Here is a 16,860-nt window from a genome sequence, read left to right as displayed (position 1 = left end):
CGTATATGAGGTTGAAGTTTATAGTCATATGTACAAAGTACAGCGTACAGAGCACAATGAAATTCTTACTTGAAAACCTCTCCCACGTAGACAGGACATAGGACATGATACATAGAAGACATAGAAGACAAAGTGCAGCAGCAATAAATAATAAGTCACAGAAGGGTGAATATATCTAAGTTGCATAAGAAAGTGATTGTGCATAATTTAAGTGCAGTGCATACTATGTGTTGTATAGCCTGATGGCACTGGGGTAGAAACTGTTCCTGAATCGTGATGTGCGTGTGTGAATTGTCCTGAGTCTCTTGCCTGATGGCAAGTGACAGTAAAGGGTGGCTGGGGTCCTTCAGGATGCTCCTAGTTCTCCTGAGACAGCGCGTGGTGTAAATGTCCATTATTGCTGGGAGCTGTGTGCCTGTGGTCCTCTGGGCTGTTTTCACCACCCTCTGCAGAGCTTTCTTGTCCTGAGCAGTACAGCTGCCGTACCGGGACGCGATACTGCCCGTGAGGATGGACTCCACAGCGCACCTGTAGAAGCTGGTGAGGACAGAGGTGGATACCCCAGCCTTCTTCAGGCGTCTGAGGAAGTGGAGTCGTTGGTGGGCTTTTTTGGTGACCGCTGCAGTGTGTTCTGAGCTCAACACGACTACTAAAAATAATAATAAATACCTCGTCATGACGACCTAAACACAAAGAACAGGCAAGTATATAGTACAACTGAATATACACCTGTTCATAGTAAATTCCCACTAGGCCACCACTGCAGGTTGTAATTAGAGAGCTATCATTCAACGATATTTTCTTTTTTAAAATGCACTTTAATAAAACATTGAAATATTACAAATCTTAACACAAACCAACAAAAGGCCAGTTTTCATTTTTTTTATCACTTTAGATGCAGATTCCTCCAGTCAGTCCACGTCCTTCTACTTGAGGTCGATAAAACGGATGTCCATGATGAGCAGAGTGTGTCGGGGGAGGGGGCGCGGCGCTGGGGACAGGACCGTCATCACCTGAGCCTGCGTGTCTACGGCTGTGACCACAATGAAACCACAAACGGGGCTCTCCAACACACCCCTGCCCCGCGCCGACCCCCCGTCCGCCGGCTCGTCCTCCACACAGCTGATGCTCAGGACGTGGTGCGTCAGGTCCCGCCCGGGGCTCACCGGGACCAGTTTCAGTTGGGTGTCATCCTGGGACATTCCCAAGGGCAGGCAGGAGTCCGGGATGGTGGGAGCCCCAATCTTGTAGATCCGTACGTCGGAGAAGCGCACGTCGAAGGCGTGGGGGTAGAAGCTGACCCCCCGGAAGCCGTAGAAGTACTCGCGGATCTTCTCATCGCGCGCCTCCCGCCGGCAGTCTTTGGAGCGCTCGACCACGCCCCCCGACTTCGGCAACAGCACCACGCGGACAAAGTGAGGAAGGTCCCGCTTCAGCTCGTTGTAGAGACGCTCTTGGTCCAGCACCAGAACCACGTCCACCTCGAAGGCGGAGGCACAGTGAACCAGAGCCTGGTAGCCCGACCCCTTCACCCAGCCGCAGGTGTTGATGATGCAGCCACCCACACTGGCCTTGCGGTTGACCTCGCAGCGCTGGGAGAAGACCTCGGCCAGGCTGGACGTCAGCTGATGACAAACGTGTTACATTCAGCAGCACGTCCACCATCACAAACCCCTGGTGGACTTCAACCTGTTATTCATAATTTTCAACGTTGTAAAGGCTCAACATGTCACCTTATTGTAGAGTTTGATGTTGGTTCCAGGGGTGGTGGAGCCAAAGTGGTAAACCAGCGGCGCCTGGACTGAGAATCCTTCCTCCACATCGGCCGGGCGCTCGATACACAGGGCAGACATCGTCCCAGGAACCGAGACCTTCCCACAACGGCACGATAACATGTCATTAACAACCTTCACCAACGTGTCTCTCGAGGGACGTTCATTACTCACGCTGCTCTGGCCAACATCCAGCTCCACCAGAGTCGGCCTCCGGCCGAGCCTCACCGCGTAGCTGAGCAACAACCGACACAGGGTGGACTTCCCAACGTCTGTCGGGCCGACCACCATCACCTATACGCCCAGAAAATACATATTCATATCACAACATGGCGCTTATTCAATAGAATTTCTCTCATATATTGTATGGTCGTGCGCGTGTGTGTATATATATTGTATAGTCCTGCGCGTGTGAGTGTATATATTGTATAGATGTGTGTGTGTGAGTGCATATATTGTATACACGTGTGTGTATATATTGTATAGTCGTGCGCGTGTGTATATATATTGTATAGTCCTGCGTGTGTGAGTGTATATATTGTATAGTCCTGCGCGTGTGAGTGTATATATTGTATAGTCCTGCGTGTGTGTGTGTGTGTATATATATATATATATCGTATAGTCCTGCGCGTGTGAGTGTATATATTGTATAGATGTGTGTGTGTGAGTGCATATATTGTATACACGTGTGTGTATATATTGTATAGTCGTGCGCGTGTGTGTATATATATTGTATAGTCGTGCGAGTGTGTGTATATATATTGTATAGTCCTGCGCGTGTGAGTGTATATATTGTATAGTCCTGCGCGTGTGAGTGTGTATATATATATATATATATAAATAAATATTGTATAGTCCTGCGCGTGTGAGTGTATATATTGTATAGATGTGTGTGTGTGAGTGCATATATTGTATACACGTGTGTGTATATATTGTATAGTCGTGCGCGTGTGTGTATATATATTGTATAGTCGTGCGAGTGTGTGTATATATATTGTATAGTCCTGCGCGTGTGAGTGTATATATTGTATAGTCCTGCGCGTGTGAGTGTGTGTATATATATATATATATATAAATAAATATTGTATAGTCCTGCGCGTGTGAGTGTATATATTGTATAGTCCTGTGCGTGTGAGTGTGTATATATATATATATATATATAAATAAATATTGTATAGTCCTGCGCGTGTGAGTGTATATATTGTATAGTCCTGCGCGTGTGAGTGTGTATATATATATATATATATATAAATAAATATTGTATAGTCCTGCGCGTGTGAGTGTATATATTGTATAGTCCTGTGCGTGTGAGTGTATATATTGTATAGCCGTGTGTGTCCTGACCCGTGGACCCCGGTCATTGTCTCGTTCCGCCTGCTGCCTCATCTGTTCCAGCCCCGCGTGTGTGTTCAGGTACAGGAGCATGGGTGTGTCCTTGGACACGTACGCCACCTGCGGAGTTACAAGAGTTACAAGCGTGACCTCTGACCCCGCCGAATGGTCACCCCTGTCCTGAGGACGGGTCTCACCTCCGTCTTGCCCGTGAGGGACACGCTGCAGCCGTGCCACGTGAAAACCGCGATTTTGGACCCGGGTCCGAACGTGTACTTCTTGTTGCGGTTGAGCTCCGAGCCGAAGACCTCAGCAAGTCCAGAGAGGAGCTCCAGCTGGACCCGCTCTCCAGCCTCCACCTCGAAACGCAGCTCCGTCTCCTTCTCCAGGTCGAAGCGGGTTCCCCCTCCAGCGCCGCCGGCTGAGGAACCTGCCCCACCCGCACCCTCCTCACCAGGCTTCTCGGGACCTTCCGAACTCATGGAGGCAGCTGAGAAGATCTGGCAAGCGTGGAGAACAGAGTTCTAAATTCACCTCCCTGGCGCCGCCGAGCTACGCGCAATTCCCGCGACTGCGTCGCGCACCGATGACGTCACGGCAGAGCCCGGAAGCCATTTTAAATACTGAATTACAACGTTATTATTAGTCATGCTAGTCACACATTAATACCACATCCACACGAATTAGAGCAGAAAACATTAAATCTTTATTTTAAACAGGAACAACGTAGAGACTCCAAACACCACGTCCGGGGCATCAAGAGGCGGACTGGGGCACGAAGACCCCGCTGGTCCGTCTCCATCATGAAGGATGCAGCAGCTTGGACCTGTAAAGGAGAGAACATCATCATCACAGTAATCAAACCACGGTGGTGGAGAAACGAGCGCAGGGGCCACAAACCTCTGGCCTTCTACTTGGGGCCGAGCGCCTTCTCCAGTTCAGCAACCATCTCCGCCGGGGCGGGGAACTTGAGCTTCCGGGGCGGACCTTTCTTAAGCCCCGACCACAGGCACACCTCTACAGGTGAGAGAAGAGCGAGAGATGTTACTCCATAAACATGGAGGGACATGATGGTAGAAGGTGGTGTTCGAACCTGGGACTTCTGGTTCAGAAACCAGTGTCTGACTCACCAGGCCACTACCAGCTTACTTCCATGATTCTACTCAAACATACACCAGGGTCACCTGATGATGATAATGATGGACCTGACTGGTCCAGGTCAGGTGGAACCGGTGTGTAGATTAAGCCCCTCTGGATGCAAGAACATCTCACCTCTGCCCGAGTCCATCAACGTCACTTCAAAACTGCCGCGCCGAGGTTTCCCAGGATTCACCTCCACCAGCAGAAGTGGCCGGGCGGCCTGCAGGGCCACCTTCACCAGGTCCCGCGTTCCGCCCGTACACCCGTCAGCTGGTGCTGGAGAACAGGGAGCCCGTTTCAGCACGCAGCCGAAGATCCCCACCCTGCCCACACCCAGGAGGAGCATCTCACCAGTGTTCAAGCACCACCCGCTGACCAGACTCCAACCATTTGTTCTCCACACTTCCAGCCACCTCTCCATCAGCCGCCTCCACCTTCCGCTTCAAGCCACGGCCTGCAGGAACATGGACCGTGATCCACAGTGAAACGTGTCCTCTGTCCTGAACCATCCCCCTTGGTGAGCAGTGTGTGTGTGGACGGGACCTTCATCAAGGGGACCTCAGTGGCAACTCGAACCCGCATCATCATATTCATAAAGTCCTCACAGCTCCTTCTCATCCAGAAACGCGCTATTTTCCGCGAAGTTGAGATTTAAACACGAATTTACCTGATTTAGCGCGAGAAGCCATGCCGTCCTCCGCGCGTTTCGCGCCTTTCCTCCAGGGGGCGGGACTTCCGGTCGCACAGTCCCCGCCCACACCACCGTCTATCTTCACCTGCTGCTTTACTCTACCGAGCAGCGGCGCACAACGCCCGTGGAAGTTTATCACGAAGATTCAGACAGGTTTTACACGTTTAATTCAACATGTTTATTTTATGGAAGAGAGAGCAGGAATCTCAGCCGAAGGTGGCGCTGTTCCAGGCCACGTTCGCCGCCTCCATGTCGAAGAAGTTGATGTAGATCCTGTAAGGACGGGAGAGGCGTGGTCAGATGACGTCGACGACGCTGCGCCCCGCCCCGCCCTCACCCACCTGTCCGGCGAGATGCCCAGATGTTTGGCGAGGAGGCCACACAGCAGTTTGGAGTACTGCCGGTTCTGGTTCCCCCCGATCTTCCCGATGCTGTGCAGGGAGCAGAGCGCACACGGGTCCGACTTCCCCCCGAACATCATCATCTGGTCTGGGACGACGTGCACCGCGACGTACTGAGGAGGAGGAGGAGGTTGGAAACGCGGTCTCGCTGCGTCACGTCACGTCACGTCACGCGTCTCACCTGCGCCGGTTTTCCCAGGACTCGCGCCAACTCGTCCGTCAACTCGGCCATCAGGGCGGCTGGAACCGCGTCCCGCGCCACGTTGGTGTTCACCACGAACATGGGCATCTTCAGAACCTCGGAGGAACCGGACCACGACAGGAGCGGAACGCCGTTATGGTGGAGTCAAGATGGCGGAAGTAGCTTCAGCCAATCAGATGGGTCCAAACGGGTCAGAGGGCGGGGCTTGTCAAAAAGCAAGGATGTAGAGCAGGATAATAATCTAGATAGAAATATATGTAATAATGAAATATAATTCTGTATTTATGTGTCAGTGTGAGATCATTCCACGTCCGTCAGCGCGGTGGCGCCATCTTTCCTGCAGATGTTTTATTTCTACCCTGCATGGCTACTGGGGGTCTTCTGAAGACCAGAACCCCAGACCTCCAGCCTCTTTTCTGAATTTAGTTTTTCATATTCATAATAAACCTGTTTATTTATTTATTTATTGGATGATGAGAAGAAAGTCCAAAGTTCTTTTGGATTTTTCAGCAGACTGGTCCACAGTTGGTTCCTGCTGTCTGAGGTGGTTCAGGGTCCAGGTTCAGGTCTGGTGCTGGAACCACAGGGTGGTAGCAGAGAACCTGCCCTGTGTACTGCATTTCAGAAAGTGTGTGTGTGTGTGTGTGTGTGTGTGTTTGAGAGTTTGTCAGCGTGTTCTGTCCATCTTTGAGGCTTAAGCTTCTGCAAAGAGAAGCTGCCACCTCAGCACAGGCCTATCAGCTTATAACAAATCCCTATGAGAGCGAGAGAGAGAGAGAGTGTGTGTGTGTGTGTGTGTGTGTGTGTTTTGGGCACAAATCCAAATACGGTCTTCAGAAAACATTTTGTGAATATTTATTTAATTTATTTTTTGTGATTATCTGTTTTGTAGAAGCCTGCAGACACAGTCAAAAGATCATATAGTCTGATCACAATAAAGAAACGTACAGATATAAAACCGAACCGCTCCAAACGTGTCTGATTCATGTGTGTGTTTGTGTACAGCGAGGTGCAGATTCTCCAGATTCTCATTGTCTTTCTTGGACGAGTGAAGTTGTTGCTGCGCTCAGAGTAAAATCCACCCAAAATGGATGGGAGTCATTCCTCTAGATCTTCTCCCTCCACATGGTTCCTGCTATGTTCCTCTAGATCTTCTCCCTCCACGCGGTTCCTGCCACATTCCTCTAGATCTTCTCCCTGCACACGGTTCCTGCTATGTTTCACTAGAACTTCTCCCTCCACACTGTTCCTGCCACATTTTTCTAGATCTTCTCCCTGCACATGGTTCCTGCTATGTTTCACTAGAACTTCTCCCTCCACACTGTTCCTGCCACATTTTTCTAGATCTTCTCCCTGCACACGGTTCCTGTTATATTTGTAGACCTTCTCCCTCCACACGGTTCCTGCTATGTTTCACTAGAACTTCTCCCTCCACACTGTTCCTGCCACATTTTTCTAGATCTTCTCCCTGCACATGGTTCCTGCTATGTTTCTCAAGATCTTCTCCCTCCACGCGGTTCCTGCTATGTTTCACTAGAACTTCTCCCTCCACACTGTTCCTGCCACATTTTTCTAGATCTTCTCCCTGCACATGGTTCCTGCTATGTTTCTCAAGATCTTCTCCCTCCACGTGGTTCCTGCTATGTTTCACTAGAACTTCTCCCTCCATACTGTTCCTGCCACATTTTTCTAGATCTTCTCCCTGCACATGGTTCCTGCTATGTTTCTCAAGATCTTCTCCCTCCACGCGGTTCCTGCTATGTTTCACTAGAACTTCTCCCTCCATACTGTTCCTGCCACATTTTTCTAGATCTTCTCCCTGCACATGGTTCCTGCTATGTTTCTCAAGATCTTCTCCCTCCACGTGGTTCCTGCTATGTTTCACTAGATCTTCTCCCTCCACATTGTTCCTGCTATGTTCATAGACCTTCTCCCTCCACACGATTCCTGCTACGTTTCTCTAGATCTTTGACCCTGCACGTGGTTCCAGCTATGTTTATAGACCTTCTCCCTCCACATGATTCCTGCTACGTTTCTCTAGATCTTCTCCCTGCACGTGGTTCCTGCTATGTTTATAGACCTTCTCCCTCCACACGATTCCTGCTACGTTTCTCTAGATCTTTGACCCTGCACATGGTTCCTGCTATGTTTCTCTAGATCTTCTCCCTGCACGTGGTTCCTGCTATGTTTATAGACCTTCTCCCTCCAGGTATTTATTTTCTGCCCCTTTTTTTTGCTCCTCAAACTCTTATATAAGAGCTCAGATGTGTCATCCAGAGGTGAATGTCGTTTCCATGGTAATACCTCCTGAGGACAACTCGCCTGTTGGATTTTCTCGGAAAAGAGGGAATATTAGTACACCTTGTTCTGTGTGACCTGTTGTGGAACGTTGTGGAAAGCTCATTTGTTCTCTCTTAGAGAATCTCAATCCATGTTCAAATTTATCCGGATGAGGATTAGGGACACAAGAAAAACATTATAACATTTTGAACAAGATCTGAAATAAGGATTTGCTGAAAATCTGAACGCCTGAGCTGGTTGAACGTCTGTGATCCCGGCAGTAGATCTGTAATCTGGGCTATATTCCCGAGTCCTGAGGACAGTGCGACGTCCCTCTTGCTGAATAAACATTGGAGGAACAGTCATGAGGTTAGTTGGGCAGGAAAGACCAGAATTCTAGAGCTCGGTGTGTGTGACATGGAAACTGGCATTAATTAATGAGGAAATAAATAGACATGTCAGGTTCACATCAGGTTAAACTATCAGAATGATTTTACATTTTTGGTACCTGTTCTCAGTACCTGAAGCCCATGAGATCCTGGATTAAACCCAGAACTGAGATAAAATACCTCAATCTGGAGGAATCTGACAGAGAACCGGGTCCAGCCTGGACCAGGAGAGATTTGGGATTATTATTATTAGGCTCTGTGGGGAGGCGATGGGTGTCTTGTGCTCACCATGATGCTCAGGATGATTGATGGGGTTAATAAAGCTGCTGATGGAGATGAGATTGCCGCTCATCTGGATTTCTCGTGGGGTTTTGTTGAAGAACAGCTCCCAAAATAAGATAAGAACAATTTTATTAATCCAGAGGGAAATTCTTTTGTCCTAAAATCCTGCTCAAAGCAACATGAGAAAATAAGACAGAACAGTAGTAATAGTGCAAAAAAAATAATACTAAATAACTGCGACGGGTATCATGAAGTGACATTAATTAGATGAATTTGTTAATTAAAAAGTAACATAGCGATGTGCCATTAATAGAGAGAGATGAAAAGGAAAAACCAGACGTTAATACGGATCCTGAGAAGATCAGAATGGAGAAGAGTTGTACAGTCTTATTGCCAAAGGAGGGACAACAAATTTATTCTCCAGCAGTCCGGTTTTTCAGGAAGCGCGTGAGCTCCCGTCACGTTGAAAAGTCAAAACCCAAATCTTATTTAAAGATCATTAAACTCTCAGGCTGTTCATGCAGGTTCAGAAATGTCCCTTTTCAGCAGATCAAAATGGGCAAATTATCATATCAAACGCAGTCTGATCTTTTTTTATCAGAGATTTGGATTCGTGTTTCTGAAATGAAGACGTTCTATGATGAGAGGCAGAAATAATGAAATATTTGAGATGTGAAAATCATTGCTGTATAATTCATATGAAATTCAGATGAATAATGAATCAGAGCAGCGAGACGCACGATGAGCTGCTTCCACGTTAACTTTTTTATGCTTTTTGAATATCAACATAAAAAACATTTAATAAATGTAATCAATGAATTCATCTACTTTTCTTTACATCGTGAATTTTTTTCCACTGATTATGGTTCTGCAGACGAACCACTGATCCTCTGCATGGGTTTTCCCGGTTCCTCGCCGGTTCCTGCTGGTTCTGCAGACGTTGGTGAGGACCTGTTCTGTCCAGATTGGGTTCTAACTGGATGTTCAGGTGTAGACCACTCTCCGGGTCTGTCAGGGATGCAGGAACATTAAGGAACCATGTCTCACCCCTGCAGGATCGGCCTCATTAAGAGCTTTTAATTAGCAGAGCGCTGAGTGACGAGTGGCCTAATGAGCTCAGTGTAGAACCCAGACAGGGTGACGAGGCGCCCGCACATCTTCATTATAGCAGTTAAGAGTCCATGTGTGACATCACACGTCCACACCATCTCCATGGAAACGCACTGTCTGGATGTGATGAGTCTCCGCCTCCCAGTGGGTGACAGCAGTGGCACTGAGGTGAATCTGAGATGTTGGTTCAGGCGGGCTGGACTACATTTGTTTCTTGTGTAGGCCACATGCACTGGCTTCAGCAGAACCTTACAAATCCCCACTAGGAAGTACCACTTCTGGTATAGAACCAGTCAGCTAGGACAGGCTGAGATTTCATGTTTATCCTCTCCAGTCAGGAGCAGTGGTGGCCTAGCGTAAAGAACGCCAAGGTGCAGGGGAGCAGTGTGTGGGGACGGTACCTTCATCAATAAGACCTCAGTGGCACCATGGTGGCTCAGGATTCGAACCCACAACCTTCCGATTACGGGTCTACTTCCTACATTTACATTTACGGCATTTGGCAGACGCCCTTATCCAGAGCGACTTACAAAGTGCTTTCAAGTTACCATCGATGAGGAGATCAATTCCGGTTCACTAGGACCCCAACTAATGGCACCTTGTAACCCTCCTCTGTTTAGTGGCGCAGTTAAAGCTTCAAATTTAGCAGGTAAAAACCACACCTACAAACACTACAAGCCCCGCCCCCTTACATCACCTGAATTATAATAAATCTGTCTTGGCCAGGATTCTAACTTAACTTCTCCTGTTCTCAAACCCTTTATTCAATAGTCACTGTGTTTCACTGAATGGAATAGTTTTGAGCTTGAGCTGATCATTTTGATGAACGTCAGACAAATAAAAGACATACGGGTGCATGAAATTACATTAATTCATGTATGAAAATCAATTAATTCACACACATGAACTGCACCATGAGTTACTATTCAAATGCATAAAGAAATCAGGTCTCATGCACGTTTTAGTGAAGAACTCATGTTCCAGCATCATCAAGTTATTAATGATAAATAAACATCTTGGTCCAATTATATTTAATTTTGAACCACTTTACTTTAAAGGCCACAAACATCATTGAAGAAATCATGGTAAATTATTATTGAAAATACCATTTTCTTTTACTTATATTACTACCTATCTGGGATAAATTAATGAAAAATCCCTCCACTACAGACATGTTCCATAAACGCTGCACCGCGCGTGACCCTTCACCCCTAACACATGAGCTCCGCCCACCAACTGTCTCGGTGACGGACCACGACAAGCTCAACCTCAGGAGATCTGTCACAGTCCACATACACACTTCTAGATTAAAGAATAAATATGTCAACTCTGGTTCCTGTTGGTTTCTTGCTTGTACAGTAATTTCCTTATTACTGCACAGTATATAACTAAGATGACAACATTAACTCCGACTTTAACTAAGCAATGTAGAAAACTTTACAGTACATTCAGAAAGCGGTCCCTGTATAAACACCTCACTGTGTCACCGTCTGCGGTGCTGCTGTGTACCCCGATGACAATCACCTCACTTGAGTGGACTGGACACGATGGACCAGGAACCTGGATCCTCCACCAGGACTCATGAAACATAATCATCTCACAGTCAAAAGGTAGAAAAGGAGCTTTCTGTCTTCTGTCGCTTCCTAGACAAGCAATGATGTGTGTGTGTGTGTGTGTGTGTGTTCATACCAACACAGCATGGAGCCAACAAACTAGTCTAAATCCTGAGAGGAGGAGGACTCTTTAAAACTGAGCTCCTCTCCTCCCAGCCCAGCTGGAAGAGTGTGATAAGCTCTCACACACACACACACTTGTAAAATGCAGATACCCAACACAGCAGCTGCTGGAACATCTGGTCCTGAGCGATTGCAGACCAAACACAGTACGCCGGAGCTTAGAACGAGGAACTTGGATTAAAGAACAAGTGTCAGTTCAGATCACAAACCAGCAATTAACTGTAAAGAGAAGAAACAGGAATGGGTGTGAAGGCCCTTTACACACGTTCTAGAGCTCAGAAGGATCTAGGCAGCATGCACGTAGGATTTCAGAGCTCAGAATCCAGCTTCGCGAGAGACACACATTTCAGAACTTTAGAAACAGTGACGTATTCAGGACTTGAATAAAAACGTTTGAGATAAAATTTCTTTATTGCTTTAGACCGACTCAGACTGAGGTTCAAACTGGTTTCCCTACCGAGAGTCCGATCAGCAGCACTTTACTCCTTTCCTTGTTGCTAGGCAACTGTGGGCTGCTAATGAGCTATTTGATTACGGTAACTATTAATAAATGAAATGATTGTTTCTTGTGTAGCTCATACAGCTGTGTGTGCAATGAAATCAGCAGCTGAAAGCATGGCCCCGCCCACTCACAGGGAACTCATTAGAGGTAATTTGCATAATGAATCCGTGTGATGTTTCTTCAGGGAGTCTTTTCAGTTCTCCATCTCTCTCTTTTCCACACACACAAACACTGATTATCCTGCACATCAAAAGCTGGCCTTTTTCTGCTTTATAGAATACAGTGTGTGTGTGTGTGTGTGTGTGTGTGTGTCTTAACCAACACTCCTACTGGCCCACTTTTCACATGAGGTTAAAAATCCATCAGAGGATTTGAAAATAATCTGTGTTCTGTAGAACTCATTAACAGGAACCGCAGAAGAAATGTGTGTGTACCTGTTGCTGTTCTGGTCTGTGTAGCTCTGTGTTCTGGGCTTCTGTCGGTTGATTGGTTTGTATAAACAGAACTCAGGTTGTTCAGTTCTGTTGAGTAGAACCCTAAAGAACTTCATGCTAATGCTAATAAATGTGTCAAATTCAGCCGACTGAGTAAAGACAACAGAACTGAACCCGAAATGATCAACACAAGCCATTGGTCTGGTTCCAGCATTGTTCTTGTTCTTTCATCTTCCATCCATGCCAGCCGAACAGAACCAGAAACAGCCAGCTCTTTCAAGTTACCATCGATGAAGAGATCAATTCCGGTTCACTAGGACCCCAACTATGAATACATCTATTTTATTCACTCTGTTGTAGATTCTGTACAAATTACAATTTAATCTAAATATTCTTTAAAGAGGAAGGTCTTGACCTGTCGGGTTCATCTCAGCTTCATTTGAACCCCAAAAGTTCCTCCTTCATTCACGCCCGCCTGCTGCTTGCCTGTTGTTCCCACAGGGCATCCATAATCATTTACCCCCCACCTCGAATATTCCTCCATCTGTGTGAGGGGGCGTCGCCCGACGTTCCTGAACTGGCCGGAGTATCGACTCCATCAATCAGTATTACCACGGAAACGCTCTCCGAGGCCTGCATCCCGCCGCAGGCAGTGGAATGGAAAGGCGATTACATGCGGGTGGGGTGGGGTGGGGTGGAGGTAAAGAAAAGAACAGCGAGGGGAGGAGAGGGGAGGAATGTGAACGAAGAGCTACATGCTGTTCAGCGCCGCTAGAACACTGCAAGAACACTCGGGTTCAGAAACGTTGGTGGAACAGAGAGAAACGGATGGAAGTCAGGAACTCACATGCATCCCCATCCTATGGTGCGTCTTTCTGAGACATGAAGGAGCCTCACGTCTCGTATTTTTAGAACTTGGCTGTCTTAATGCATTAAGGCTTGGGCAGAATTCTAAAAGGGAACATTTGTGCCTGTTCCCCTGGTCTAGAACACACAGATGAAAAAGCTACGGAGCTGGACGTTATTCCATATTTACAGTCTGTTGAGAACCCAAGCCTGTTCCCCTGGTCTAGAACGCACAGATGTAGAACATGGAACCTGAAAGCTACAGAGCTGGACGTTATTCCTTACTTACAGTCTGTTCCCAATACAAGCCTGTTCCCCTGGTCTAGAACGCACAGATGTAGAACGTGGAACCTGAAAGCTACGGAGCTGGACGTTATTCCATATTTACAGTCTGTTGAGAACCCAAGCCTGTTCCCCTGGTCTAGAACGCACAGATGTAGAACGTGGAACCTGACAGCTACGGAGCTGGTTGTTATTCCATATTTACAGTCTGTTGAGAACCCAAGCCTGTTCCCCTGGTCTAGAACGCACAGATGTAGAACGTGGAACCTGACAGCTACGGAGCTGGACGTTATTCCATATTTACAGTCTGTTGAGAACCCAAGCCTGTTCCCCTGGTCTAGAACGCACAGATGTAGAACGTGGAACCTGAAAGCTACGGAGCTGGACGTTATTCCATATTTACAGTCTGTTGAGAACCCAAGCCTGTTCCCCTGGTCTAGAACGCACAGATGTAGAACGTGGAACCTGAAAGCTACAGAGCTGGACGTTATTCCATATTTACAGTCTGTTCCCAATACAAGCCTGTTCCCCTGGTCTAGAACGCACAGATGTAGAACGTGGAACCTGAAAGCTACGGAGCTGGTTGTTATTCCATATTTACAGTCTGTTCCCAATACAAGCCTGTTCCCCTGGTCTAGAACGCACAGATGTAGAACGTGGAACCTGAAAGCTACGGAGCTGGACGTTATTCCATATTTACAGTCTGTTGAGAACCCAAGCCTGTTCCCCTGGTCTAGAACGCACAGATGTAGAACGTGGAACCTGACAGCTACGGAGCTGGACGTTATTCCATATTTACAGTCTGTTGAGAACCCAAGCCTGTTCCCCTGGTCTAGAACGCACAGATGTAGAACGTGGAACCTGAAAGCTACGGAGCTGGATGTTATTCCATATTTAAAGTCTGTTGAGAACCCAAGCCTGTTCCCCTGGTCTAGAACGCACAGATGTAGAACGTGGAACCTGAAAGCTACGGAGCTGGATGTTATTCCATATTTAAAGTCTGTTGAGAACCCAAGCCTGTTCCCCTGGTCTAGAACGCACAGATGTAGAACGTGGAACCTGAAAGCTACGGAGCTGGATGTTATTCCATATTTACAGTCTGTTGAGAACCCAAGCCTGTTCCCCTGGTCTAGAACGCACAGATGTAGAACATGGAACCTGAAAGCTACAGAGCTGGACGTTATTCCATATTTACAGTCTGTTGAGAACCCAAGCCTGTTCCCCTGGTCTAGAACGCACAGATGTAGAACGTGGAACCTGAAAGCTACGGAGCTGGACGTTATTCCATATTTACAGTCTGTTGAGAACCCAAGCCTGTTCCCCTGGTCTAGAATGCACAGATGTAGAACGTGGAACGTGGAACGGAGCTGGATGTTATTCCATATTTAAAGTCTGTTGAGAACCCAAGCCTGTTCCCCTGGTCTAGAACGCACAGATGTAGAACGTGGAACCTGAAAGCTACGGAGCTGGATGTTATTCCATATTTACAGTCTGTTGAGAACCCAAGCCTGTTCCCCTGGTCTAGAACGCACAGATGTAGAACATGGAACCTGAAAGCTACAGAGCTGGACGTTATTCCTTATTTACAGTCTGTTCCCAATACAAGCCTGTTCCCCTGGTCTAGAACACACAGATGTAGAACGTGGAACCTGAAAGCTACGGAGCTGGACGTTATTCCATATTTACAGTCTGTTGAGAACCCAAGCCTGTTCCCCTGGTCTAGAACGCACAGATGTAGAACGTGGAACCTGAAAGCTACGGAGCTGGACGTTATTCCATATTTACAGTCTGTTGAGAACCCAAGCCTGTTCCCCTGGTCTAGAACGCACAGATGTAGAACGTGGAACCTGAAAGCTACGGAGCTGGACGTTATTCCATATTTACAGTCTGTTGAGAACCCAAGCCTGTTCCCCTGGTCTAGAACGCACAGATGTAGAACGTGGAACCTGAAAGCTACGGAGCTGGACGTTATTCCATATTTACAGTCTGTTGAGAACCCAAGCCTGTTCCCCTGGTCTAGAACGCACAGATGTAGAACGTGGAACCTGAAAGCTACGGAGCTGGACGTTATTCCATATTTACAGTCTGTTGAGAACCCAAGCCTGTTCCCCTGGTCTAGAACGCACAGATGTAGAACGTGGAACCTGAAAGCTACAGAGCTGGACGTTATTCCATATTTACAGTCTGTTCCCAATACAAGCCTGTTCCCCTGGTCTAGAACGCACAGATGTAGAACGTGGAACCTGAAAGCTACGGAGCTGGTTGTTATTCCATATTTACAGTCTGTTCCCAATACAAGCCTGTTCCCCTGGTCTAGAACGCACAGATGTAGAACGTGGAACCTGAAAGCTACGGAGCTGGACGTTATTCCATATTTACAGTCTGTTGAGAACCCAAGCCTGTTCCCCTGGTCTAGAACGCACAGATGTAGAACGTGGAACCTGACAGCTACGGAGCTGGACGTTATTCCATATTTACAGTCTGTTGAGAACCCAAGCCTGTTCCCCTGGTCTAGAACGCACAGATGTAGAACGTGGAACCTGAAAGCTACGGAGCTGGATGTTATTCCATATTTAAAGTCTGTTGAGAACCCAAGCCTGTTCCCCTGGTCTAGAACGCACAGATGTAGAACGTGGAACCTGAAAGCTACGGAGCTGGATGTTATTCCATATTTAAAGTCTGTTGAGAACCCAAGCCTGTTCCCCTGGTCTAGAACGCACAGATGTAGAACGTGGAACCTGAAAGCTACGGAGCTGGATGTTATTCCATATTTACAGTCTGTTGAGAACCCAAGCCTGTTCCCCTGGTCTAGAACGCACAGATGTAGAACGTGGAACCTGAAAGCTACAGAGCTGGACGTTATTCCATATTTACAGTCTGTTGAGAACCCAAGCCTGTTCCCCTGGTCTAGAACGCACAGATGTAGAACGTGGAACCTGAAAGCTACGGAGCTGGACGTTATTCCATATTTACAGTCTGTTGAGAACCCAAGCCTGTTCCCCTGGTCTAGAATGCACAGATGTAGAACGTGGAACGTGGAACGGAGCTGGATGTTATTCCATATTTAAAGTCTGTTGAGAACCCAAGCCTGTTCCCCTGGTCTAGAACGCACAGATGTAGAACGTGGAACCTGAAAGCTACGGAGCTGGATGTTATTCCATATTTACAGTCTGTTGAGAACCCAAGCCTGTTCCCCTGGTCTAGAACGCACAGATGTAGAACATGGAACCTGAAAGCTACAGAGCTGGACGTTATTCCTTATTTACAGTCTGTTCCCAATACAAGCCTGTTCCCCTGGTCTAGAACACACAGATGTAGAACGTGGAACCTGAAAGCTACGGAGCTGGACGTTATTCCATATTTACAGTCTGTTGAGAACCCAAGCCTGTTCCCCTGGTCTAGAACGCACAGATGTAGAACGTGGAACCTGAAAGCTACGGAGCTGGACGTTATTCCATATT

At 47.3% G+C, this 16,860-nt stretch overlaps 3 protein-coding genes across 4 annotated transcripts; all 3 read right to left on the bottom strand.

Annotated features, from left to right (window-relative positions):
- Nucleotides 1–797: 797 nt before the first annotated feature.
- Nucleotides 798–3,710, bottom strand: clp1 (cleavage factor polyribonucleotide kinase subunit 1). 2 transcript variants are annotated; one of them, XM_028968369.1, is made up of 5 exons: nt 3,302–3,710; nt 3,117–3,224; nt 1,947–2,066; nt 1,734–1,871; nt 798–1,625 (listed from the first exon to the last, which is right to left on the bottom strand). In XM_028968369.1, the coding sequence occupies exons 1-5, from the start codon at nt 3,584–3,586 to the stop codon at nt 927–929; spliced, it is 1,350 nt and encodes a 449-aa protein (XP_028824202.1). In that variant the 5' UTR covers nt 3,587–3,710; the 3' UTR covers nt 798–926. The 2 variants fall into 2 exon arrangements, with proteins under 2 accessions (XP_028824202.1, XP_028824200.1); XM_028968367.1 differs by having other exon boundaries at nt 1,734–2,066.
- Nucleotides 3,711–3,787: 77 nt separating this feature from the next.
- Nucleotides 3,788–5,042, bottom strand: selenoh (selenoprotein H). Its single transcript, XM_028968370.1, is given in 6 exon segments — nt 3,788–3,930; nt 4,005–4,121; nt 4,377–4,488; nt 4,490–4,520; nt 4,596–4,698; nt 4,912–5,042. Coding segments are annotated over 5 exon segments (375 nt in total). The 5' UTR covers nt 4,934–5,042; the 3' UTR covers nt 3,788–3,930; nt 4,005–4,014.
- Nucleotides 5,043–5,094: 52 nt separating this feature from the next.
- Nucleotides 5,095–5,691, bottom strand: mif (macrophage migration inhibitory factor). The gene is made up of 3 exons (XM_028968371.1): nt 5,518–5,691; nt 5,277–5,449; nt 5,095–5,208 (listed from the first exon to the last, which is right to left on the bottom strand). Exons 1-3 carry the CDS (start codon nt 5,623–5,625, stop codon nt 5,142–5,144), a joined length of 348 nt encoding a protein of 115 aa, XP_028824204.1. The 5' UTR covers nt 5,626–5,691; the 3' UTR covers nt 5,095–5,141.
- Between the last annotated feature and the right edge of the window lie 11,169 nt (nt 5,692–16,860).

This window comes from Denticeps clupeoides, unplaced genomic scaffold (assembly GCF_900700375.1).
Source record: "Denticeps clupeoides unplaced genomic scaffold, fDenClu1.1, whole genome shotgun sequence".
Lineage (NCBI taxonomy): Eukaryota > Metazoa > Chordata > Actinopteri > Clupeiformes > Denticipitidae > Denticeps > Denticeps clupeoides.
Note: the sequence above shows the minus strand (reverse complement) of the source record. Positions and strands in the feature narration are given on the sequence as shown.

Bases quoted from the DNA above. Each gene is read 5' to 3' on its own strand.
- clp1 (XM_028968367.1), bottom strand. From the start codon at position 3,586: ATGAGTTCGGAAGGTCCCGAGAAGCCTGGTGAGGAGGGTGCGGGTGGG. The intron at 2,067-3,116 runs GTCAGGACACAC...CTGGGCGTATAG, and splicing joins ACAATGACCGGGGTCCACGG to GTGATGGTGGTCGGCCCGAC. The intron at 1,626-1,733 runs GTGACATGTTGA...GTTTGTCATCAG, and splicing joins ACATCAAACTCTACAATAAG to CTGACGTCCAGCCTGGCCGA.
- mif (XM_028968371.1), bottom strand. From the start codon at position 5,625: ATGCCCATGTTCGTGGTGAACACCAACGTGGCGCGGGACGCGGTTCCA. The intron at 5,450-5,517 runs GTGAGACGCGTG...CCTCCTCCTCAG, and splicing joins TCCTGGGAAAACCGGCGCAG to TACGTCGCGGTGCACGTCGT. The intron at 5,209-5,276 runs GTGGGTGAGGGC...CCGTCCTTACAG, and splicing joins CTGGGCATCTCGCCGGACAG to GATCTACATCAACTTCTTCG.